Source organism: Terrapene carolina, unplaced genomic scaffold (genome assembly GCF_002925995.2).
Source record: "Terrapene carolina triunguis isolate 2854851 unplaced genomic scaffold, T_m_triunguis-2.0 Scaffold69, whole genome shotgun sequence".
Classification (NCBI taxonomy): domain Eukaryota; kingdom Metazoa; phylum Chordata; order Testudines; family Emydidae; genus Terrapene; species Terrapene triunguis.
The window spans coordinates 52753654-52781562 of record NW_020664420.1 but is presented as its reverse complement, the minus strand read 5'-3'; the positions used below and the strand labels follow the sequence as shown (position 1 = coordinate 52781562).

Sequence of the window (27909 nt, the reverse complement as noted above, 5' to 3'; positions counted from 1 at the left end):
CATCACCCTCCTGAAGGTCTCCGAGAGCCAGAAGGAGAAGATGCTACGGGACAGCCTGCAGAAACCGGGGCCATTTGCTGCACTGCTGTGCAAGGCCATGATCCCGGAGTACCTGCTGGCGTTGTGGCAGGGAAACGTGTCCTACCACGGGGGGCCTAATAAGCTCTCCCTGCCCAGGAACCTGCTGATGAGGCTGGAAAAACACCTGCAGGAGGTGTATGAGGAGTTCTCCCCGGAGGATCTCGCCTCTATCCCCGGTTACATTGACCAGTTCCTGGCTTAGGTGCCCTTGGAGGGACAAATGACTGCAGGGTTTTGGGCACTATAATCATGAAGCGGACATTGTGCAATTTTTTGAAAATGGTTCGGACTATATATTGAGGCGCCCAAAAAAAGACAAATCATGATACACTTTGCACTGATTCCCCTTTTGTTTGACTTTCCTGTTTACATGTTTTGAAGCACTTTACCCACTGTTCATATTTTCAATCTTCCTGTTTTGTTGCAAATAAATGTTTACATGTTTTAAAGCACTTTAGCTAATGTTAATATTTTAAATACGCCAGTTATGTTGTAAATAAATATTTAGATATTTAAAACACTTACAGCTTGATCCTTCCCCTGAATCTGTGTCTGGGGTAACGGCTGGGGAGGGTTGGTAGGGGATCTCTGTCAGGGTGATGAAGAGCTCCTGGCTGTCGGGCAAATCAGCGTTGTAAGCGCTGTCTACTGCCTCGTCCTCCTCATCTCCTTCCTCCTCTTCCCCGTCCGCTGAGGAACCGGTCGCGGACAATATCCCATCCTCAGAGTCCACGGTCACTGGTGGGGTAGTGGTGGCGGCCGCACCTAGGATGGAATGCAGTGCCTCGTAGAAACGGGATGTGTGGGGCTGGGATCCAGAGCGTCCGTTTGCCTCTTTGGTCTTCTGGTAGCCTTGTCTCAGCTCCTTGATTTTCACGCGGCACTGCGTTGCATCCCGGCTGTAGCCTCTCTCTGCCATGGCTTTAGAGATCTTCTCATAGATCTTTGCATTCCGTCTTTTGGAGCGCAGCTCTGAAAGCACGGACTCATCGCCCCACACTGCGATGAGATCCAAGACTTCCCGATCCGTCCATGCTGGGGCCCTCTTTCTATTGGATTGCACGGCCATCTCTGCTGGAGAGCTCTGCATCGTTGCCACTGCTGCTGAGCTCACCACGGTGTCCAAACAGAAACTGCGCTTCAAACTGCCCAGACAGGAAAAGGAATTCAAATTTTCCCGGGGGAGTGGCTGGTCAGAGCATCCGAGCTCGGACTGCTGTCCAGAGCGTCAACAGAGTGGTGCACTGTGGGATAGCTCCCGGAGCTATTAGCGTCGATTTCCATCCACACCTAGCCTAATTCGACATGGCCATGTCGAATTTAGCGCTACTCCTCTCGTTGGGGAGGATTACAGAAATCGATTTAAAGAGAGCTCTATGTCGAACTAAATGGCTTCCTGGTGTGGACGGGTGCAGGGTTAATTCGATATAACGGCGCTAAATTCGACATAAAAGCCTAGTGTAGACCAGGCCTTAATGACCATTCGGGTTAGGGGACTCAACTATAGATGAAAGGTACGAAGTCTGAAGGGGTAAGGGAGATGAAAAGGTGGCATAAGGCTCATATTCACATCCTTGTGATGCTGGGGCCCACATTATGCAGGCCAGTCCCCAGGCATAAGTTAGAGCAGACCTCAATGTGCTTTAACATTCACCCACTGTAGTCAAACCCAAGGGGTTAAAACAGCAGCTAGGGATTGATGCAGTATAAAATACCCTGATCTCACCCCCATCCGCCAGAGAGAGGGAAAGGCTATTTCAACTTTATGAACAGAATCCATTGATAGTGGGGCAGAAAGCATCTACACTGTATCTCAAAAACTAGACTTCTATTCTTCCTGACTCAATATTTTCCTTAAAAATCCTCTAAATGGGAAGACCCAAGTTTGATATGTGCCAAATTCTGCGCTGACTTACACCATTTGCGATCTCAATGAGATCACAAGCGATAACTTAGGGAAGAATTTGATCCATAAAAGTATAAATTGCTTGTGTGTTCTGGCTAATATACATGAAGATAAAATTAAGACAGAACACCAGCATCGGCCAGTAAACTGTATTTGCAAGCCAAAGCACCAAGGATTACTGCACTAGTCTTTCTTCTCTGAAGATCTAAATTTGAACCCTGATTTATGACAGAAATTAAACTAATCAGTCACTATTGGTGCACATCAGAAAAACACCACACAGTATGAAAGGATTGGCAGACTGATCAAGAAAAGCCTAGGGCTAGAATAAAAGGGACATTATTATTAGTCACAAATGAGGTATTGTTGACAGAGGCTCACACAGTGCATGCCCATGGTATTTAAACCAACATTATGAATTCTTCACTTTGGTAAGTACTAAAAGGGGAGTTGGCTGTTCAATTCCTTTCTGTCTTTGAAAGCCCCCCATTTCCAAGTCAGTCACCCTTAAAAGAGGCTGAATTTACAGCATTATCAAGGGCTTGAGAGACAAACTGTGAGGAATCTTCTTCCCCAATATAGTGTTTTGTCCTCTGCATCTAATGCAGAACAACATTACGGAATGAGGAAGCAATAGCACACAACAAGGTGTGCATTCAGCCAATACGCCCACATCTTCAGTGTTTGTATACTGGGTAAAGCACACGCCCTTGAGCATGTTACTAAGCTTATAAAATGATTTATAAGAAGTTTAACAATTTAAATATAATATTTATTAAAACAAATAAGATTTAATAGTACCAGTATATATTTAAATTAAGGAAAATTACTTATTCATTCTATGTAGACTGATTTAAAAAAAAAAAAAACACACATAGAAAAAGGTTCCAAAACAGTGTATTAAGAACATTTGGCATAGATTTTAAATACATTTCTTTTTGCAATTTTGTAAACTACCTACCTATATTCACTTTTCTCCTTACCCTCCATCTCTTTTCCTTTCTTTCTTCTTGCCCTACTTCTCCCTACCTTTACAACCCCCCCGCTTCCTTCATCTGTATTTCCTCAATCCTCTGCCTGCTTCAAAAAAATAACCCATCCATCAGTCCAGAGATGCTGAAGAGATGAGCCTTTTCAGAGAAGCTGCCACCACTAGTTGAACAGAAAGACAGGAGCAAAGATCCACAGAGAAGCAGTTCACTCAAGTGCTGCTTCTCCTAGTAAGGACTGTTCCAGCCACTCAGCTAAAATACATGGGACCAGCAGATGTTTTCCTTCTGAAGCCCTAGTTAAGCTGGTAGCATTATACTCAGTGGATTAGTTCCAGTATCATCCTCCTCCTCTGAAGTTCTGGAACAGTGGAAGAGGAAAGGAAATGGAGTGAGGCAAAGAAAAAGATAAGGAGACAGAGATGAAAGTTAAGAATTTCAGAAAGTCATTAAAAGGATATTAATAGTTAGACATTTCCTATATGAATATTATTTGATAAGTCTGCATGTAGCATAGTGATCTAGTTGGTGAAGTTGCTTTATAGACCTATGTGTGTTCAGTGGGAGATAATTACTACAGAAAATCACGTAGGATGATCATCTCCTAATTTCTACTTTAAATTTTGTTTCAGATTATTGACCAGCATATAGTGGGAATATACACAAGTATATAAGGCAGTAGTGAACTGCCAAGTAGCAGCACTAAGTCCTGCCAGGGAAATCCAACCCCACTGCAGCGATAAGCCATGAGAATCAAGAAGCATGCAGAGCTCCTCAGAGGTGCAGTGTCATTACTGGGGGAGGGAGGCTCAACTCTCTATTTCCTCTAATGTAAACCTCATATAAGATGACCACTCCTCCAAAGGTTGGCATGAGACTTTGGTTAAAAATAAAAATTCAGCTTACACCTAATATGGTACATTGGCTGAAAGCTCTTTCAGCCAACCAGATAAAAATTTACATCCAAATTATTTTTACAAAGAAGTCTGATAATGCTCCATACAGGTTTACTGAAGGCATAAGCTTGGAATCAGTCTTGGAGGAATTAAAGTAAAACATTCCTGGCCCTTTCCAAAGACTACGAACTGCCATTCCAAGGGAACAGTCCTTTAAATACTTTTGACAACCATCATTCTGGAGATAAACTCAGCTCCCTTACATATAACATCTCTAACTATATAGTTACACATTTCTAATTACAGTGAATGTAATGATGCATTATTTAGAGAACTACTACTTCCTCCCACAAATCTCTTATAGTTTTCATTAGTGGGGATGTCATATGTAATACAATTAGAAGTCATATCAGTACAAAGTAATAGGCTATTCAAACAAAAAAGAGTTGCTAGATGATTTAGTGTTCTTTAACAATACTTCACACTTATTGTGTCTTTCAACTGAGTCTCACAAAATGTTTTACAGTGACAGAAAAATATCATTAGCACCATTTTAATAGATTGGGAAATGGAGATTAAGTGACTTGCCCAAGGTTACATAATGAAACAATGGCAGAAATGAAAACAGAACACAGATCACATGACTCCCAGTCCTCTGCTCTCACAAATCAGATAATGTTGCTCCCCATTCTCTTTAACACACTATTGTACACAATGTTTTTAACCATTTTTTAACAGTTTTATTTTGTTCTGAAATTATCTCACTGAAAAGCTGTTTTTGGCAAGGCGATGTTTGGCGTTACATTCATCTTTACCTGTTACTTATGGAAAATGTATTAGCTTTATAGAATTTTGGAGGAAATTTTTTTCCACTTTAGAAGCTTCTGGTTTACTAGATTCAATGACTTTGGAATTGAATATATAGTGCTAAAAGCAATAAATTGTAAGGTTAAGCTCCATTTCCACGTAGAAGCTATTCCAAATAATGGCCTATACAGATGGACTATTTTAATCAAACTGATTTAATCCTAATAGAGGAATATATTTTGGTAGGGTAATATATACTCCAAAGCAATATGTTTGCTCTGTAAAAAGATAGTAAACAGCTGGAACCATTCTGACAGGATACCTGAATAAATGAAGTGCAGAATGTCTGACAAACAAAAACAGAAGAAAGAGTCTTTAACAATGACTCTAACCGGTGGGCCGCATGGTGAACCTCGGTTAGAAACTGGAAACATAGCCTCACTGTTCACTGCAAAGAGAGTCTGTGCAGTCCTTATGATAGAGGAATCCTGAATATCAGCTGGACTCTTCACATTGAAAAGTAACATGAAGACATGGCTTACAGAGCACAAAACAATCTTGTGTGCTTCTACTACTTCCTTTAAATCTTCTGAGTAAAATATCACATCCACACACTGGCAGCAGATCAGCAAGTTATGTAAATCGGAGTTATAATGCGAGGCTTCACCTTTTAAGATTGGCATTTTTTCTATAAAAGTGAGATATTAAAAATAATGAATGAACGGTTTTGTAACTCTAAACTCCTATTAGTTGCTATGCAAACAAAAGCATCTTTATTCTCAGAAACTGGATTAAATGAGGACATAAAAAGGTATTTTCTTAATTAACTTCAATAAAAATTTGCTCTTAAAAACTATACATCACCTTCACCATTAGAACAAATCCAGTCTTTCATTCACCTTAAGTGATGTTAGAATAATTAACATTAGAACTGTTTTGTAAAAAGGTTTCCACCATTTTATAGATCTTCCAAAGAAAAATTTAAAATTTCTAATTATATACGTCTAGTCTCTCATGTCATCTCACATGGTTTTTACATAAAAAGGGACTTCATAAAAAAACCTATAAATAAGTGTATACTTTACCCATAATATGGGTAAGGTAAAACAATCTTTCCTAACTCAGAACTTTAACAATTTAATTTTTTTGCATGCCCACCAGATAAATGCAGTCTCAACACCTTACACTTTGCAGAAATCAGAGAGAGGTTAGAGACAGAGCCTGAATGACTCATAGCAAGAGTTAATTGTCAGTAAAAAATGTTTCAGTGCAAAATTATTTAAAGAACAACTCCATTAAACGTTCTAGGCTAAATCCTTTCTTCCCTTAAACCCCATGCAGCCCCTCTGACTTCACAGATGGAGCTCAGATCGATTACAAGTACTACTCTGATTTTAATCTCAGAACTGAGTGTGTAATGATTTAGGAATGGCTATATAATTATGAGAAGTTTTATAAGAGTATATATTTTGCAATGGGTGATAATTTCTAATATGTTTATCATAGTAATTTAAGGTAACTTCATTTTTACAAGGTAACCAGTGTGGTCTGGTCCTCTTTTCATTTAAATTTATAGGAACGCTGCCATTGACTTGAACTAGGGACAGGACTGGGCCCCAGATTCTGGGCTAGGTTCAATATTTAGCATTTACTAGAACAAGTTATATTATGCGGAGTTAACATGAAGCACCTTCAAGTTATTATACCACTGGTCTGACCCAGGGTGGCCATTCTTATGCATTTAAATTTGTAATTAAGTTACCAAATTTTAATCAAAAGAACTATAAAACCTAATATGATGTTAAACTGCTGAAACCTATATTAAAAAAAGAAACTACCTTTTAGCTTTTCACGCCTTCTTTCTAACATCTCCCTTTACTTTCTTGTGTAACTACTATTCTCTTTTATCTCTTCACGTGCAGCTTGTATAAACTCAGACTTCATCCATAATTTCACTAAACATTCCATATTCTGAGTTCACTTCAATGAGCACAACTCCTGATTTTTTTTTATAAAACATACTACAAATTTTAAATGATCACCCATCACATATTATATATATAGTTTTATAAAATCCTCAAGATTCACGAATTACTTCCCTAAATAATTAAGTAATCCATTCTGAGATAAAAATCACACATCACAGTAGTTGCTAGTAATGGATAATTTATTAAACATGTTTTTAAATAATCAATCTGATCAGTATTACACGGAAAAAAACTAATTACTATTATAAGCACCTGGCTGTTCAAGCTGAGGCGGTTTAACTCCATGGCACTTGTGGCTTTTTTTTCTTTTCTTCATTTTTTCAGAGGACTTCTGATTCAAGCTTTGGATCATAAAATACTCCAACTAAAACATGAGATGCATTTTTAAAAACTACAAATAAAGTTATTTAAGAAGAAGTTAAACAAAAACATTCTCACTTTTCCCAGTTTGTATACAGAACTGACACTGATGCCAATGTGAATAGCTGCGCAATGTTGACTGAGTACTAAAATTTTACATAAGAAATCAAGTAAAGTGAATTGTGATGAACTGTTGTTTGGATTAACTTAATTAAAAAGACTATCAATTCAAAGGTTAGTCATTTGTTCTCTGGGGCAATCAAAGCAGAAACCACAGCTGTGCTACCAGAAAATAATTCAATAAATCAACCATAACAGGTACTGCTATAGGATCTGGAGGAAGGAAGAGCAGGGATTGATAGGTAAACATGGGTAATCTGATGCAAGTCCCAGAAATAATGGTAAACAGTGTAAGGGCTTTATTACTAAGAACTATCCAGGAACACTGTATAACATCAACCTTTTATGAGCTGCTTTATTATACAAATAAAGTCAAAATATAAAGAATGTATTTAGATAAGAGCTTAGTTTTCTAAAAGCAGAAGATAAAAATGTAATTAACATAATAGGAATGGTATATATAGTAAAGTTATCCGTTTTCCAAAAGTCTTAAGACAATGTGAAGATGATAAAGTGTAAATATAGAACTAAGGGATCATAGAACAGAAGGAAAGGTGGCAGTAGTGAAGGGTAATTACTTACAAATGAGATGGGTAAGGCAGTTATACTATTACTAAATCTTATATGGTTTGTTGCCCCACGGGTAGTAGGGAGATATCATTTCATGACTGGACAAGCTTTGGTCAGAGGCTTGGAATAAGAAAAAGGTTTCCTCTCATGTTGGAACCAATGACACAGATAAAGGTAGACTAGAGGCCATGCAAATGAGATGCAAATTGTGAGAAAATAAGTGAAACCAGGCCCTCATTAAGTCTCAGAAATACTAACTTCACCCTAATTGTGGTACAGTTTAGAAATCTGAATAATGCAGTTGGCAATCAAATGATAGTTCTATGCCAACAGAGTCAAGTTTGGGATGCAAGTTCTCTCAATCAGTAGATACCACAGACAACCTTAAAGCGAAAGGGAGCAATTCCATCACTTCTGAATTACCCCTATAATACAAAGGAAAGCACTGAGGGAGGAAAAATAAACATCCTTCTTTGGGTCTTAAATATCAGAAAGACATGGAGACTTTTTCTAGATGTTTTAAGCACTTGGAGGAAGTACTCCAAATTGAAGAACTAGAAAAACATGAACATAGATGGAAATACAACATAAGCTACATTTTCTAAGTAAACCCTAATAGTGTGAAAGACATTGACACCAAAAACGTTGACACCATTGGGATAAACAATGTAACAATGGCATTGGCGTAAATACTGAAGTATTTCAAAGTAAATCAAGAGCACTGAAAAGAGAAATGTAGGTATTGGCATCATTAACCCGGCACACTAACGGCTCTGAAAGTTCAAAGCTGGCTCTAGATCAGTGTTTCAGCCAGCAATGAAATGTGGTGCATGTGTCACTGACAAAGCTAAAGCTATGTGATGAAATGTGTTCTTCAGGCTATATGAGCTTAACTGTAGCTCAAAGCCATAGGTCTGTCCCAACACCACCAATGCTGTTGAAGCTAAAGTAACCAGAAAGAGATCTCCGCAAAGAAAGACAGAAAAGGTATTATCAGTGGAGATATACGGTCTCTCACAGAGGTAGACTTCCATCTCGGGAGGTGGTACTTCAAATTTAAATTTGGAATGGAGTATAACCAATGCTGTAAGCGTACCAAAGCTCTGGTGTGCCCACTGACTAACCTGGAGGGAGCAGCTGGCCACTTGTAAAAATGCCAGAGGAGCTGCCCTGAAGCCTATTTTGGTACCAAAACAAAGACTCATCTGGGTTACAAGTACTGAAGTACTTGCAGACTTGTGCTTTGAGGCCTTCTCAGCTACTTAGCAGAAGCCTTTATGAAATCAAGAGAAGTTTGTGTTGCTCACCCTGAGACCTAGCAGCTTGCAGTGGAATCTGAGCATAGATTCCTTAATCAACAAGCTATGGCTCACTAAGAGACATCTCAAGCAATAGTCAGGTGCATCTGTAATGGACATTGGTTATACTTATGACTACATCCAGGGCAATGTTTTAAGCCACTGGACTACTTCTCTAACCTTTTCTGAAAGTAGAACAGTACATAGCAACAACAACAAATACAGTATAAACCCAGTGTCTATAAGAAAACTCAAATGAGGCTATAAAAGTAAATTTAAGGTCCATGAGATGCTGAGGTTGGATCTCTTCATAATGTTCAGAATTACATGTTAGTGTGATGGAGGTAGAGGTAAATTCATGTAAAAAATAATATGAAAGACTAAAGTCAGCTACTGCTACAATAGCAACAGTTGTCAGAGGAATTCCCCCAACATCAGCAGTGAAGAAAAAAAAAATACAGGCAACAGGGGGTGTTGTAAATCTTCAGTCGTAACTGATGTGTGCTGCCTGCTGAGGTTTAAATGTACAGCTTGGAGAATTCCAAACAGTTCTGCACTAAGACCACTGACCCAGCAATATAATATTACTACATTTTTTGTAAAAACAACTCTTATCAAGTATAGTGATATGGTTATCTGTTGGGAAACTGCTCAACATGATTTAATCATACAGGACCATTTTGCTTTTGCATTTAAAAATAGTTTCAGATTTCCAGTTTTTGTATATTGTCTCCCTAATCATTGCACCAACCGTATATCCACTTGGGGGGGGGTCCACTTTAGAGCACTATACATGTTTTGACTTCTTAAATTTGCTTTTGAATTTGAACACCTCTATATTGCGAAAAAATGACCATAGTTGTGATTTCAGTAGGTTTTTAATACTTTAGCTTTTCATTTACTTCCCCTTTCCCATTGACTTAAGATATTATACTTTTGAAACTTCATGCATTTTGGAAACAAAATAGCAACATGATATTCTTGCAGGTTCCCGAAGAAAGTCCTATTTAGTTTTATTTCAGGGCATTTAATCTGTATTACATTACATGCTCAGTCATGCAGTGAGTGAAAAAGGTCAGTTTCTGACTCAAGGAGAAACTGTTATAAAATGCTTATAAAGTTAACACTCTCAGTGTTAACAGTATAATTCCATTTTCAAACATTACATAGATGAAAAACTAATTTTTGTCTCGCACAATAAGATCTAGGTTAATCAGAAAAATGAGGTGAAGTTAAATAGTTTCCTTCTTAAAAATAGCCACACTACCATGCCCAGTAAAAGTTGCTTCTATGAAATAGGGCTACTGATGAGATTACATATTTAACAAATTTTCACTGTCTAAGGCACTGCACTCCCTATATGCATGAGTTTTTCACCTTAAAAGATGGGGAAAGAACTTTCAGTTCACTGTAAAAAGTGGAGTCACTAAAGATGACTTGCAACGAGGGAAATAACTGACTTGTATAATTTTTTGGTTCTTTAGGATTGTCTAAAAGATGTTTGTCAAAAAGTGTTTCACTTTTTTTACATTAGACATTCAGGTCCTATCTACTTTGGAAGCAGGGTGAATAAAAATCAATGATTTTTTAAAAAATGGTTTTTGAGGAAAAAAATCTAAAGATAGTTTTAATTAAGATATCTTTGTGCTATTATGTATCTCATCATGGAATAGGGATTATAAATTCTAATTCTATAGTATGAGACAATATATTCATGTAATGTTTAAGAAAAGTTTTGTAAATGAGTTCCAATAGTTCATGGATTAGGGACCCAATCTTACGGTGTTCCAGGGGCTTCTGTATAGATTATTTAGGTTAATCTTGCTATCTACTGAATGAGACTCAGTGCTCAGTCTAGAAGATATGATCAGAGATGCTTAGTTTTGCAGTTCTCAAATTGTGAATTTGTGTCTTCAGAGATAACATGCTTGTTAACAACAAAAATGTTTTTAAATAAATAAATAATATATAGAGGTGAGAAATAACAGACCTCAACCCTATTGTCTCTCTGCAAATTTGTGTACACAGAGTCAATCCCTTACCTCTCTCTAAAAGTGCAAAGTTTCAAAAAGTTCAATGAATAGAAGATTGTTGGGTGCGTAATAGATCTGGACAAGGAGAAGAAGTCTGGAGATAAATGTGAGAAGGAAGGGACAGGCAGTAGAAACAAAAGTGAAACTGTTTGAAAACATATTCCAGAAGTCTTGAGGTCTTTCTGAGTGTAGCCTTCATTGATTTGAGATCTACCATAACATTCTCTCACTACAAGGGAAAACCTATAATGGTAGCAGGCCGTAAGAGAGACCCAATTTGGGAATATTTTAATGAAGTTCCTCTACCTGTGGGTAAGACAGGAATGCGTGCAAAATGCAAACAGTGCAACAAAGAAATGCAAGGCCTGGTTGCCCAAATGAAAAAACATCATGAGAAGTGTTCCTTCTCAGGAGGAAGCTGCGTTGAAGATGATGAAAGGAACATGTCTGAACATGCAGGATCTTCAGGTTGGTAAACTTTTTTATTTCATACTTCTTTCTTAAGGACTGCCTGTCTTCCTTCTGGACTATTCTTGAATTCTCATGTTTGAGCAAAAAATATAGTTATTATTCTATGGTACTATCATTTTAGATGCAGTTGTGATAAAAAATAAATAGCTGAAATAGGCAGATCTTCCTTTTACAATTTCACCTCTAAAGTAGTACTGAGTGTCAGTGAATGCAATGAGTAATACTAAATGAGCAATATGGTAATAATAATTAAATAACTGCATTGACTTATTTTGTTTAGGAGAATCCATCCTCAACATATAGGATTCTGAAGACTATCCACCTTCAAGATCACCATCATTTTCTATAGTTTCAGAGTTATCTGCCAATGATAGTGTTTCAGTCACATCATGTATGTCACATAGCCACAGTATATCACCTGTAGCAAAAAGAAAAAAAAAATCTCCATCATCCAGAAACAACCATAGATAAGTTTGTGATAAGAACCAGCAGATTACAAAAAGAGGTAATTGATGAAAAAATTACCTGGTTTGTTTATGCAACAAACTCTCCTTTCCATATGACTGAAAACCCACACTTCATTAACATGGTTCAGTCATTAAGACCAGGATACAGTCCACCCAACAGAGCAGATGTCACAGGCAAATTGCTGGATAAAGTGTATGAAAGAGAAATTGAGCAGTGTGCAAAAGGTCTAGAGGGTGAAATTGATAACCTGAGTCTTGACGGATGGAGAAATGTCCACAATTATCCCGTTGCATGTGCTTGTGTGACAACAGAAGAAGGGAATGTCTTCCTTACAGAAACAATTGATACGTCAGGAAACGAACACACAACAGAATACTTACAAGTAGCAGTAAAAGCTATAACAAATTGTGAAAAAAAAATTCAAATGTCTAGTACGCAGCTTGGTCACAGACAATACTGCAAATGTATCCAAGATGAGAAGAAATTTAGAAGAGAGTCCCAAGCCAATAACATACGGTTGCAGTGCTCATTTGATGCACCTCCTAGCCAAAGACTTCAGTCTTCCAGAAATAAAGGCTAATATTGTTGAAATTGCAAAATACTTCCATAACAACCACTTTGCAGCAGCGGCTCTGAAAAAAGTGGGAGGAACCAAGCTAACCCTCCCACAACACATGCGATGGAACTCAGTAGTGGACTGTTTTGAGCACTATATCAAGAACTGGCCTAATCTGATGGCAGTTTGTGAAGAAAATCATGAAAAAAATAGATGGCACTGTCACAGCCAAAGTTCTCAACACTGGGCTTAAGAGAAATGTTGAACACGTTTTGAGTACCCTGAAGCCTATTTCTGTAGCCTTGAACAAAATGCAGGGAAATAGCTGTTTTATTGCTGACGCGGTTGCAATCTGGAAGGAACTGAGTGAGATCTTAAGAAGAGAAATATACAATGACAGAGTTAAATTACAAGCATTAAGAAAAACGAATCGGACAAGCGCTATCTCCAGCTCATTTTCTTGCAAATATTCTCAATACTCAGTACCAGGGTCAAACCTTAACTGCTGAAGAAGAGTTGGCTATGACATGGACATCCAGCAATCATCCCTCCATAATGCTAACTATAATAAATTTCAGAGCTAAGGGTGAACCATTCAAGAAATATATGTTTGCTGATGATGTTTTAAAGAAAGTCACACCAGTGAACTGGTGGAAGTCACTTAATCACTTGGATTCAGAGACTGTTGAAGTGATAATCTCACTTTTAACAGCAGTAGCTTCTTCTGACGTTGTAGAATGAATATTTTCTTCCTTTGGACTAATTCATTCCAAATTGAGAAATCGTTTGGGACCTGAAAAAGTGGGAAAGCTTGTTTTTCTTTTCCAGATTATGAACGAACAGGAAAATGAACGTGAAGACGACTGAGTTAGCTGCAGAAGCCAAATATTTTAAGTTTCTCATGTTGACCTGGGTGACATAGTCGATTTAATTTTTGTTTTTTACAAAATATTTCATTTAACTATTTTAGTTAAAAACAATTTTAACCAAAACAAACCTGATTTTAAAAAAACCTGAATGTTTAACTAAACAAGCGTATGAATTTTTGAATTTTGTTAAAATATGTTTGCTGTTGAAGAAAAAAAATCCAGAATACATAATGTTGTTGTTTTAGTTAAATAAAACAATTTAAATGTCAGTCTGGTGATGTTCTCCTAATACAGCATGGCAAGAAAATCCTCCAAATATTAATGATTAACCTGTTGAATTGGAGATAGTTCACCTCCCAATGACTTCATACATATCTGCTTCAGTTACCTTTGGTAAATGAAATAACCAATCATTCATTTTCTGATATAGCTGTAAAACTAATCTGAAAAGTTTTCAAAATAAATCACTTTAAAAAGGTACAGTGTGTACCTTCTAAAAATGAAACCTACATATTCTTCACAAGGTTATAATAACCAACAACAATGTACTTTTATGTAGAAATCCATGATTGAGTCTTCCTGACTAGTGATTTAAATCAAATCTACCCTGTTTGGAAGGCTATATGACGAGTGGAAAATTAATTATAATATATCACAAAGGCTGAAAACTAGCAAATGAGATTGAAAAAAAATCACTTTCAACACATTTAAAACTTTGTTTAACTTCTATTTAAGTACAATGTCTAACCTACACTTGGGTTGAAAGATTGTCTTAGAAGTTTTAAAAAATCCTTTAAACTAAGTTGTGAGAACTCAGAATAAACATCTGAGATCCCCAAGACTTTATAATTGATAGGGAAGATCACATTTAACATTTCTGATACTCTTAAAATACTAATAAAAAACAGCAGAAAATAAACGTTTTTGGGGAAACAAAAAAACTTTCGGATCTCCATACACCAAAAAGAAGCAAAAAAGGTGCAACCCAGCATTTTTTAAATTCTTTACAAATTATCAGTATGGACTACATTTAAAAAAACATGCACTTAAGCAATCTCACAAGCAAGTCTTCACTGTTTAATTTGTATTACGCATGTAATCACTCATTTCATATTTGTAAAAAATATATTTGTTTTTGAAATTTTAGTCCTAACTATCTAACATTAAGGGCTCAATCCTACTTCCACCAAGATTAGTAGAAATGTTGTCATTGATTTTAATGGGAGTAGGAGCGGGCACTAAAAAAACAAAACAAAACACCTTATTACGTTACATCTCAAAGTGGGAGAGAAAAAAAGCTAGTATGATAATCCAAGTAAGGATTGATTGTCTTGATTATTATCTGAGGCCTGCTGTACGCACAGTTTTTGTATCAGTATAAGAAAAGGTTACTCACCCTGTGCAGTAACCGAGGCTCTTTGAGATGTGTGACCCTATGGGTGCTCCACTGTAAGTGCCGCAGTGCCCCGTGTCTGGGATTGGAGATCTTGGCAGTGCACGTTGGACCACACATGCGCACCTCCCCATCTCATGCCATGAGCAGCAGGTATATATAAGCACTGTGCGATCCAACCGCCACCCAGTTCCTTCTCTACTGCAGAGCTCATCTTTCAGCTCCAAAGCAGAAGGGCAGACAGCGGAGCACCCATAGGGATATGCATCTCGAGAACCTCAGTTACTTCACCCGGTGAGTAGCCTTCTCTTCTTCTTCGAGTGATGTCCCTATGGGTGCTGTTCTGTAGGTGACCATAGAGCAGTGCCCCTAGTTGCAAGGCTGGGGTTTCAGAGCAGCATTTAATGCGGACAATAGGACAGTGTGTCCTAGTAGAGTATCTGATGTTGTGTCATGAGTAATAGCGTCATGACAGCTAAACGAGTCCACGGATGTCCATGTGGTCGCTTTGCAAAGGTCAGCGATCAGGACATTGTTGAGCAAGGCAAACGAGGTGGAGAGAGAGCGGGTGGAATGTGCCTGAGTGCCAGGAAGAGGTAGTTGATTATGCAGCTGGTAGGACAGGTTTATAAACTGTGAGATTCGCTTGGAAAGGCATTGCTTAGAAATGGCTGTGCTTTTTGATCTTTCAGCTATTGATAGGAATAAACATGGCGAGCATCTGAAAGGTTTAGTTCTGTCCAGGTAGAAGGCTAATGCTCATCTGACATCCAAGGTGTGTAATGCCACCTAATGCTGGTTGCTGTGCGGCTTTGGGAAGAAGCAGAGAAGGTAGATAGGTTGGTTTAGATGGAAAGAGGATGGTACCTTATGTAAAAATTTAGGATGTGGATGTAACATAACCTTTTCTTTATGAAAAAGTGGGGGGGGGAAGATGCCATGAGTGCTCCAATTTCACCAACCCAACAGGCAGAGGTGATTGCAACAAGAAATGCTGTTTCCATGGATAAGTGAACATAAGAGCACATTGCCACTGGTTCAAATGGTGGTCTAGTAAGATAATGTAGGACAAGGCCAGGATCCCAAGCTGGGATGGGATCCCGTATGTGAAGATAAAGATTTTGGAGGCCTTTCAGGAATCTTTTCATGAGTGGGTGGGTGAACATAACAGTGGCCGTCTATCTGGGGTGAAAGACCGTGATGGCTGCCAAGTTCACATGAATGGAGCTGGTGGATAACCCGGATCTTTTAAGGTGTAAAATATACTCCAGGATGAGTGGTAATGGAGTGCTCATTGCCTTGACATGATTGGAGGTTCACCAAGATTGGAATCTAGTCTATTTGTGGAAGTAAGTGCATCAAGTTGTATCACATCTGCTATTCAAGAGTACTTGTTTAACAGCCTCCGAACAGGCCATCTCTGAATCCTGGAACCATGCCTTCAGATGGAGTAGCTGTGGATTGGGATGAAGGATTTGACCCGCATCCTGTGAAAGGAGACATGGAGTCAGTCACAGAGTATTCGGCGGGCATACTGTCATGCAAATAAGTTACATATACCAGATCTGTCGTCATGGCCAGGTCAGAGCTATAAGGATGACTCGGGCTTGGTCCCCTTGGATCTTGTGAAGTACTCTGAACAGAAGGGGAAAGGCATAGAGCAGCAGCAGCCTATCCCATGTGAGGAGGAATGCGTTGTGATGCTACGCCCCATATTTTTCATAGAGATATGTTTATGATATTAATATGGCATAACTAAGATATGTTTTATGCAAGATGGGTCATGTGAGAGATCATTGGAAAGGTTCTGATTTACTGAATGTGATTATCCAATTTATATGCATTTATCATTTCTGTATCTGAAGTAAGGAATATTGACTATTTAACAATTACAACTGTGTTTTCACCTGGGGAACACCCACCAGACAGTATGCAAACAGCCTGGATGGGCCATTAGGAGGAACAATAGGTCTTTGAAGATGCTAATTTCCTCCTTCCTGAGAAGTTTCCTGGGATGGAACTTTGACAATGCAGGGTCAGGTGATCATGTCACCTGTTACTGGACACCATCTTGGACTTCTAGTGGCTTTTCATTAAGAGGGGGTGGGGGTCAAATTGGGAAACAAAGGATTCCTGCCATATGCAAACCCTATTTAAAGCTGGGGAGTAAGTTAATCTTGGTTCGTTCTTCACTGAATTTCCACCCAAGATGACTGCTTGAGACATCGAAGAAACAAAGACAAAAGGGAGTATTGGGAATGGTGTCTGGCCCATGAAGGATATACCTGGAGTTTTAAGCTGCAAGCAAGAGCTATCTGTCCACAAAGAAATTCTGCAATCTGCTTAAAACAACATTTAGGGTGAGAAATGACTATTTGTAGCCAGTTTCTTTAGTGTATTGAACTTAGTTTGCAAGTTTGTTTTATTTGCTCAGTAATCTGCTTTGTTCTGTTTGCTATCCCTTATAATCACTTAAAAACTACCTTTTGTAGTTAATAAACTTGATTTTTGTTTATTCTATAACCAGTTTGTGTAATTCATCACAGGGGATGAAGGGGGGCAAAAAGCTGTGCATTACTTCCTCCACATTGACGGAGAGAGCAAATTTCATGAGTTTACACTATAGGCTGAAATTCGAGAAGAGGTCCATTGTCATTCATACAGTATGAAGGGTATCATGTTCAGATGGGGCCTTGAGGAGACAATCATCTAAGTATGGAAATATGACAACGCCCTCTTTGCATCGATAGGCAGCCACTACTGTGAGGAGTTTGGAGAACACTCAAGGGGACTGCAGAAAGTATGAAGGGCAGTACTTTGTATTGATAGCAATTGGTTCCCATGATAAATTGGAGGAACTGTCTGTAGGCAGAGTTTATTGTGATGTGAAAATGTGTGTCTTGGAGGTCAAGGGCTGAGAACCAGTCTCTCTGTTCCAGTGCTGGCATAATGATGGACAGGGTAACTATCTTCAAGTAGTGCAGTTTGACAAACTTGTGGAGGTTTCGAAGGTCTAGGATCGGTCTCCATCCGCTGGATTTCTTTTGGATCAGGAAATAATGGGAGGAAAAACTTTTCCCTCTGTGCTGGGATGGGGACTGGTTCTATCGCTTCCAGTTGCGGAAGGTGGTTTATTTCTTCCCATAGAATGTGTTTGTGAGAAGGGTCCCTAAAGAGACTGGGAGGGAGGGTGAGTAGGATAGATAGGAATGGGATGGAGTATCCTTCCTTAATGATCTCTAGAACAGTGGCTCTTAACCTTTCCAGGCTACTGTACCCCTTTTAGGAGTCAGATTTGTCTTGCGTATCCCAAGTTTCACCTCACTTAAAAACTACTTGCTTAAAAAAATCAGATATAAAAATACAAAAAAGTGTCACAGTACACTATTACTGGAAATTTGCTTACTTTCTCATTTTTACTATATAATTATAAAATAAATCAATTGGAAGTCGCAGCCGAATGTTCTGATCTTTTCTGGCCCTGGCAGTCAGGTTGTGGCAGTGTGTAGTATGTAGAGCAGTATAAACAAGTCATTGTCTGTATGAAATTTTAGTTTTTACTGACTTCGCTAATGCTTTTTATGTAGCCTGTCGTAAAACCAGGCAAATATCTAGATTAGATTAGTTGATGAACCCTCCTGGAAGACCTCTGCATACCCCCAACGGTACGCATACCCCTAGTTGAGAGCCACTCCTCTAGAACCCACTTACATGAAATAATTAGCCGCCCTGATGGAAAGAAAGGGGCCAAATGGTCATCAAACTGGTGGGATGTTGGAGATGGCTGTTGTGACTGGAACAGGGGGAAGGTTTCTTGGGGCCTCGACCACACCTTCAAAAATTGTTGTTTGGCCAAAGGTGTGAGAGAGGTAGCCCTGTGAGGAGTCGTACGTCTGCACTTGGGGGAGGGAGGGAGCTTCTGTTAACAGTGTTGTGTGTTGTACAGTAAGTGAGGAGCAAACGGCGGTCAGGATCGCAGGGGTATTACTATTTCCCCAGTCATCTCTTCAGCACTGGCATATAGATGCAAAGAGAGCAGAGAGTACTCGAACATCCTTCAGGGAGTGTAGGTACTCATCCGTGCACTCTGCAAATAATTTGGGGCCCTCAAAGGACAGGTCCTCAATGATGGTTTGTACCTCATTGAGGAGCCCAGAGAGGTGCAGCTATGAGATCTGACTCATGACTACAGCAGTCACAATGGAACAGGCAGCAGTATCTGCAGAATCCAAGGAGGACTGTAAAGCTATATGGGCTAAGAGGTATCCTTCAAGTATAAGCGCCTAGAGCTGCTCCTTCATGTCATCAGGAAGCTTGTGGCAGAGTTCCCGTATTTTGGAATAATTGACAATTATATTTGGCCTCACAGTTGGAAATGCAGAATTGGAGCGTAGCAGATGAATAAGCCTTGCAGCCAAATAGATCTAATCGCTTCCAATCCCTGTCATAAGGAGTGGATCTAGGGTGGTATTGGCATCCCTTTTTGTGCACGGCCTTGACAACTAAGGAATTTGGAGTGGGTAATTTTTTTGGTGACCCACTTGCATATGGTCGCTGGGATCTGCCAGAGCACGTAGGCCAGGTCAAGAAGGGACTCATTGACAGGGGGGGCTATTTTGGAGGATGAGGATGTGTGCAGAATGTTGTGCAATTTATGCTGTTCTTCTTTCACTTCCTCCAAAATAATCTGGAGGGAGTCTGCTATCCTGTGAAACAGCTCCTGGAAGTGTTTAAAGTCGTTGGCTGACGTAGGGGGTGGAGACATGATAGCCTCATCGGGGGAAGAAGAGGAGAAATAGAGTGGCAGTGTAACCTCCTCTTCCAGTTCTTCTTCCTCATCTGCTACGGTCTCTGGTGATCAAGAGATGGATAGAGATGGTGAATTTGTAGGCCTCTGGCTTTGTTCTATGGGAGGCTTCCCAAACTGCAATCTGTATATGACCCACAGATTCCAGTATAGCTAATGTGGCGGGAATGGCACGTGGGGTTGTCCTGGGGTGGTTGGGGGCCGTGGCTAGTGAGGATATGTAGATGATGTGCTTTGTGCCTGTCCCAAATGTAAGGGGGGGGGGGGGGGGGGGAGGGAAAGGCATAGTCTTCCTTTTCTTCCTCATCTTCCTCGCTGGGGAAGGGTAGTGCCATCCTTGGAGGAGAAACGGAGCAGTGCTGTGACTCCAGAGAAGAGAACAGAGATGGAGGGAGCTCATGTCTGAGTACTTGTGATTCAAGCAGGTCATATACAAGCAGGTCCTTAGGTATCTGACCTCCTGGAGAGGAGAGAGAAGCCCCATCAGCAGATGCATCAATGCTGAGGAAGAGGCGCATTCTCTTGAGCAGCCAGCAGATGGAGTCAAGGACTTGCTCAGTGCCAAGGGTTTGCTCAGTGCCAGAGGGTGAACCGATGCCGAGAGCTTGGCTAGTGTTGCATGTTTTGTTGGTGCCGAAAGCAATGTCAGTGGCAACAGAGCTGCCAGTGCCAGTGGTTTCGTCAGTGCCATGGCACACAAAGTTGATCTGGTCGGGGCGGTCAGCACCATTTTTGAAGGTCTCGCATTGCAGTCTCTGGTGCCGAGACATTATGCTGATCCTGCAGGTCTGCCCGTTTTAGGGTCTTTAGACATATGTTTAGCTCCGATACCAGAAGTACTCTGACAGTCCCTAAAGCTACTTCTCATACCCGAAACTGATGTTGCAGGGAATGGTGTTCTGGCGGGCAGTAGGCAATGAGAAGGCTTGTTTCTTCCCATCAGCGCAGGGAAAAGATTTGCTCTTAGAAGGACTTGGCGAATGAGGATCAGTGGACGAGCTAGCGTGAGAACTGTACGGAGGAAGCATCTGGACCAGGGTACAATGCTGTACTCAATGATCTCTCCATGAGGAGAAGACATAGCCGAATGTCCTGATCTTTTCTGCCCTAGCAGTCAGGTGTCCTTCTCCCAGGCAGTGGATGCACTGTGGGTGACCGTCTCTTACCAGGAAGGCCTCCTGACGGGAAACGCACCTTTTAAACTCAGGAGATCTGAGCATAAGGACAAGAGAGAAAGCTTCCCAATCAGGAAGGGCAGGAAGCAGGAAAACAAAGTGTTAAGCTATGAACTAACAGAGAGGGTAAGAAGAAAGAAAAAAAAAAATGAAGGGAGAGGATGATAAAGGAAAGAATTAACTACACTAAAACTAACAGGTAAGGCATTATCTAGCAACTCAAAGGATAGGAGGGCTCTGCTGCGGATTCCATCCCAGACCAAAGGCAGTTAAGAAGGAACTGGGAGGCAGTTGGTCTACACAGGGCTGTATGTACACATACCGCTCACGGCGTGAGATGGGGAGGTGCGCATGTGTGATCCAACTGGCATTGCTAATGTAAAATCTCCAATCCCAGACACAGGGGACACTGACACACCTACAGTGGAGCACCCATAGGGACATCACTCAAAGAAGAGCTTTTTTTTTTTTTTAAAACCTAAATAGTTATACTGGTACAACTCCAACTGTGAAAACAGTTTTTAGGCACCTTTAATACCAGTGTAACTCATCCACAGTCAGAGTACCACTTTACCTATCCTGATATAAAACACAAAGACAACATATTTTGCCACATTACAAATGCTTTGCCAGTACAGCTATAACAGCACAGCCTCATAGCACGATGACAGTAGGAGTTCTGCCAGCATAGTAACACCACCTTCCTGAATGACATTAGCAGTGCTGTTGTAGCCGGGTTGGTCCCTGCTGAATATTAAAGAGACAAGGTGAGTGAGGTAAGATCTTTTATTGGACCAGCTTCTGTTGGAGAAAGAGACAACCTTTCAAGTGAACATTGAGGTCTGGGAAATGTACAGAGTGTACAAGGTAAAACAGATTGTTTAGCAAAAGTAGTTAACACACATTTCAAGGGACCATTCAAAATGAAGTGCCCAGTTAACTCTCCAGTCACAGGGAGGAAAGGGGGAGAGGCGGGGGAAAGCTGGGTGGAGGGTTTAAGTGGGTTACAGATTGTTGTAACAAGCCATAAATTCATTGTCTCTATCCAGTCCATGATCTTTAGTATCTAGCAAAGTTATGAATTTAAGCTCCCAGGTTTGTCTTTTGAAGGTGTTAACACCAACCTTTCCCCCACACCCACCCATTTTTTCCCTATGACTGGAGAGGTGTTAACAGTCCACTTCACCTTGAATGTTCCCTTCAAATATGTGTTGACTATTTATTCTAATCAATCTTTTCCACTTTGTATTTAGCTGTGACACTCTGTACATTTCCTAGACTTGAAGAAGAGCTGTGTGTAAGCTTGAAAGCTTGTCTCTCTCACAAGCAGTCCAATAAAACACATTACCTCACCCATCTTGTCTCTCTAATTAGCTGTGCTCCCAGAAGCACTCTTCTGTCAGCACAGCTACATCTACACTGGGATTTTTGCCCACATAGCTATGTGTTTTTTTTACAACCCTGACAGACATAGCAATGCTGACAAAACTTTGTAGCACAGACCTGGCCAAAGTCCTTCCCTCAACAAGTGTAAGTGTAACTTGTAATGAAAATGTTCATGGTTTACTTTTTTCAATCACTCTCCTTCCCCTTGTTTTTGCATTTTCAGGCAAAATAAATGAGCTCAACTTTATTTCAACTGACTGGACAGACGGCTTGAGACTGGAAACTGTTTAATGACTGAAAACAAAAGTAACTTCAGGCATATATTAAAATTCAAACACAATAACATGCTCATTTACAAGTAGAACACAACTGTAAGCAATTAACACCAAATATCCCACTTAAGCATCTTGAGTAATTTGGAGCACATCATTAAAGTGACAGGACAGCAGATTATATAACTAGGAAAAAGATCTGTTCCTTGAGTTTGTCATATAAACTTCCTGAAGTTGATTGCAATAGAGGAAGTTCTAGTACTCCCAATATTGCTACAACTGGGGAAGATGCACCACCAGTGGAAAATTTTAGAGAAAAAAAAAGTTTAGTGTAGATAAGGCCCCAGAGTCACTATTCCAGTTATCCAATTCTCATTTACATAGTACACACTGTTTTAAAGTAAAGCCAACATTTGGCTTTAGAAAGATATCAAAGATTTTATCTATGCTCTGCTTAGTACAGTTTCTCACTTACCACTCCTCCAAAATATTTTCCTATATAGAAATCACTGAGACTGTGCAATTCAAGGTAAGTAGCTCCTAGTTCTTTAGCGAGTTGAATCCCTTCAGAAGCAGTAACACAGCTCCCTCTGTCTAAAGTGCACAGTGGACAAGTACAAGGTACTTCTGAGAAAACAAAAGATTTATAGAAGACATTTTAATTAAATAGTCCACTACACACTGCCTTGTAAATACTAGTAAAGAGATACATTATATCGTAGAATCATATAATGTAGGGCTGGAAAGGACCTCAAGAGATCATCTAGTCCATCCCCCTTGCCGAGGCAGGAGTAAGCATACCTGAAAGGTGTTTATCTAACCTGGTCTTAAAAACCACCAATGACAGGGATTCCACAACCTCCCTATATAACCCTGTTCCAATGCTTAACTATTCTTGTAGTTAGAAAGTTTTCCTAACATGAAACCTAAATCCCCCTTACTGCAAACTAAGCTGATTACTATTCTTGGCAGGCATGGAAAACAATCCATCACCATCCTCTCTGTAACAATCTTACACATGTGAAGACTGTTTATCATGACCCCCGTCAACCTTCTCTTCTCCAAACTAAACACACCCAGTTCTTTCAACCTTTCCTCATAGCCTGTTTTCTAAATTTTTTATAATTTTTGTTGCTCCTCTCGACTCTCTCCAATTTATTAACATTTTTCTTACAGTAAGTATATAATAAGCAACAAATCAAAGAGTTAATACTGGTACATGCAGTGTTGTTGTAGCCGTGTCGGTCCCAGGATATAAGAGAAACAAGGTGGGTGAGGGAATATCTTTTATTGGACCAACTTCTGTTGGTAAGAGAGAGAAGCTTTCATTAGCTTTTCTAAGTCACCAACAAAAGATATTCTCTAACCCACCTTGTCTCTCTAATACTGGTACAGTAAGAAACATTTTTTTGCAAGTCAGAATATTAACGATCTGATAAAGACTGAATTTAACATAAAAAAATTGTATCACACTAAAAGAATGTGAAGGTTGCTAAAGCAAGCACTGAAAAGTTAGGAACCACCAGCATTAAGGATGCGTGTGCAAATCTAATTCAGCCCCCACGTGCTATGGAAGTAATTACATGATTCCAGCAATACGTGAGAGAGAAGCAGCAGCCCCATGGTGGCTGTTCTGTCCCCTGCAATGTGACCCGTGATGCAGGAAACGTGCAAAGGAGTAAGGGGAAGCATTACCTTTATGACCCCTTTACTCCCCAGTGCAAGTGTATATAGTGAGTCATGATTTTGTCCTGTGTGACTGTCTGTTCAGAACCTTGTACTTTATATACAATCTGTGCCTAGAACCTTGCATTTCCCTGGAACCACTGGTTAATTGAGGAAGGAACAACAATTTTGGCATTAGTCAAGGTGGCTTTGCTTTAACTGACAATGGAAAAAACTTTTGTCCACCTATAAATGCGTTCTTTCATAATGTATACATCTCTCAACCCAAACACGGTCCACCCACCTCAGCAAGCAGCAAATTATGCCAACAAATTTTTTTTCCACCATACCTATTTGAGTCCCAGTTCTGTATTGTGATCTGTTTGAGCAGACAGCTGTGCTCACACAGAGCCCCTCTGAAGTCAATAGGGCTCTATGAGTAGGGCCTACTGACATCAGAGAGGCTCTGTGTGGCACAGCCGTCTGCTCAAACAGATCACAATACAGGATCCAAGCCTAAACTTGGCAAAATATTGCCTACTCTCCCAATAAAGTTATTTCCAAAGCTTATTTTCACTACCAAAAAAAAAAAAGCTACAAAGGTTCAGAATCATTTGAAGTGGTGATGCATATGTTATTAAACAAATTTATAGGAAAAAGTAAATGTATAAGTAAAAGAATTGGCTTAGCCAAACATGTAGTTAGTTAAATTAACCCTCACTTTATTATAATCGGACAACTGGAAGATTTATCATCCACCTATATTACTCAAGCTGGCATGTTTTGCCATGTCAATGAATTACAAAAGAAAAAATTGTTCATAAGATTTAACATATACAGAATAGCAGCTCTTTTTGGTTCACTGAATAGAGATACCCAAGTAGGCTTTGGCAAAACTGAATGTAATATCTCCAAAGTAGTTATATTTTTATGTACACAAAATTTGTTTGCATATTATAAAATAAAGTTATTTTTGTTTGATTGTTTATACAGTATTGACATGGGATAGAAATCTGCTTATGCTATCTGTCTCGGAGAGTACCCACTTCACAAATTATATCCCTTATTTTTAGTTCATACCATGTCAAATTTAAAATGCTTCCCTAAGTAAAACAGATGCAGATTTCTTTAATAAGTCATGGGTCTGAATTTTAAAGTGTATAAAAAAAAAATCAGCAATACCACAATGCTTGGAAGAAGTATAGAATAAAGAATGAAAAACACCAAACTATCAACCATCAAGCAAATTAAAAAAAAATATATATATATATATATAAATTTCCCTAGTGTAGGCAGGACAAAACACAGTACCACACATTACAAACACAGTAACGTGTGATCACTGAAGGTCTCCCAGCCAAGTACAGACCACATTTAATTCTGCTTCGTTTGAGAATTTTGAGACGTTCACACACCATGATTGCAATTTTTAATCACAGTGAAATATTCTGTATTATGTATATATGAAATGTTAAATTATTTTACCAAAATTATTCTGGTACCTGATGTGTCTTTTTTTCCTTTTTAAACACTATACTAGTTTTTATTCTTTTTGTATTGCTACATAGGAACTTTGGAACAGTGATCCTCAACCTGCGGCCCAATCAGCACACAGCTGTGACATCCTCAGGGCCATAACTAGGGCAGGGCGGGAGGGTGCAAAAATGGGGCAGCACACCATCGGGCACCCCCCTTATCCCACAGGCCGCACAGCTGAGCTACCTGACGAGGTAGGAGACCAGCGGGTACGGGGGACGAGGGGGCTGTAAGGGGGTGCAAGGCGCTAGGGATGCAGGGAGGGGGGTGCGGCGAGTGCATGGGGGATAGACTCTCCGTTGGGGGACAGGTGGCAGTCCCTGGATGTGGGGCTAGATATTGGGGCACAGTCCCTGGATGGGGGAGGTTCTGGAGGGCAGTCCCTAAGTGAAGGGCTGGGTTTATGCAGGGACAGTCCCTGAGTGGGGGACTGGATGCTGGAGGGGGCCGTCCCTGGGGAGGAGAGGGGCATTCTGCCCTGGACAGGGTACCTTGTCTCTGCATCGTATTGCTGTCATAATTTAAAGAAAGAAAGAAAAAGAGAGAGAGACGTACGGGTATTATATATATTGTGTGGATGCGGCCCACATAACAGAGAGCTGCATATGCAGCCCAGGTTGGAAACCACTGCTCTGGAATATAGCGCACACTACAGTTACGTGTTTAATCAAAACTCATGTCTAGAGGCTCCACATGATCTTGAGTACAGTCCTGATCTCTCTCCACTTTGTAGTCAGAGGGGTTAGCCCTTCTGTCCCAGTGTCACGCACCCTAACACACTGTAGTTCTTAGTCCCTCCTCCAAGCTAACCGACCTTTAGTTCCAACATCAAATCCAGATCCAGAGGTCCTGGTTCAATTCCTGCAGATGATGAGCCATGCAGGAGTGTTATTTGACAGAGATCAAAGCATATTATTAATTTGCATTGTCTATATTCAAAAACTTAAAATACATAATATTGATACTAAATTAATCACTGTCAATCTACAGCACCTTAACACATCACATCTTTTTGTCAATGTGACAAACTCTGAAGAAAACAAACTTTTACCATGACTGGACTGAAGATGTAATCAGACTTCATTGTGATTTACCCAACATCTAACTTCAAGATAATATTTCAGCTGTTCATAATATGAGATTTAATACATACCACTTTTTCTTGCACCAACAGCAGAAATTATGACTGGAATTGAACAATGATTTAGTGCTCTTTTTATCATTGGAACATAACTGTCCTTTACTTCTTGAAATGAAGATTTGTCATTTACAGAGTATTTAATCACAATGATATCAGCTCCTCCAATAAGATTTTGAGAGGTGTACCAGTCACTGTCAAAAATATCCTAAACAGGAAAAAAAATGCATCAAAAGTCTTTTTTATTATTATTTATAGGCAAGAAAGAGTCTATACAAATATTCTTGCACATAAAATATAGATAAATTATGTTTTTGAACTGACGAGATGCAACAAAGAGAAGAGTGGGTTTGTGCTTTGTAATTTCTCTGTATAATTTTCTTGTCTGGGAAATAATTTATGCACTTAATAGTAAACTTATGAATACCTGGAATCCTAAGAACAGCAGTTGAAACTCACCATACTTTTAATAAGCACTGCACGCAGAAATATACGTTGCTCTTTAAATAATTTAACTTCAAAATTGTATTACTAAGGAAATAAAGCAGTGCCATCATCTTCAATTGTAAAAGTATGCAGCAATTTCTGTGATATTGTTAAAGTACTGTAGGATCTTTCTGGGTGGATACACAAACCCTTTGCTGTGTACTTATAGAACTTTTAAAATTTGCCTTAAAAGTTACACAGTTGAATACTGAATTCACTACACTGTATATTTCCATTGAAAAGCCTGCACAAAAGATTCTGGTATATTCACTAACAAGCTACCTATTAAGAGTTTGCAGTTTATAGACTTTATATAACAACTGTATATATCATCTCTAGTTCTGGTTACAAGTAACTATGGTTACTGATTTATCATAACAAGGTTTACACGCTAAAGTTGTTTCATGATTTTAATTAATTACAACTAAAGAAAAGCTCTTCTCTGAAAGCCTACCTACACAGGGATACTCAGGAAAAGTAAGGCAAATTAACTAAGCTGACCTCTCTTCAGAGATTGGTATCCAGGGTGACAATCTATTGAGAACAGGGGAACAGTTCTCATATCCTATTTCCAATCTCATGTACCAATCAGTTTATCTCACAGTTAGCCTAAGGAACACTAAGCTGGAGAACTTCAAA

The 27909-nt window shown here is 39.5% G+C and overlaps 1 protein-coding gene across 2 annotated transcripts in view; it reads right to left on the bottom strand.

Annotated features, from left to right (window-relative positions):
- Window positions 1-27909, bottom strand: part of RHOBTB3 (Rho related BTB domain containing 3) — a 61158-nt gene that overhangs the window by 24303 nt on the left and 8946 nt on the right. For both annotated transcript variants that reach the window (XM_029910931.1, XM_029910932.1), the window contains exons 3-6: window positions 26800-26992; window positions 22921-23072; window positions 6920-7031; window positions 5002-5367 (exon numbers count right to left, since the gene is read on the bottom strand). In XM_029910931.1, the coding sequence (XP_029766791.1) occupies window positions 5002-5367; window positions 6920-7031; window positions 22921-23072; window positions 26800-26992 (823 nt within the window). The remainder of the gene's footprint in view (window positions 1-5001; window positions 5368-6919; window positions 7032-22920; window positions 23073-26799; window positions 26993-27909) is intronic.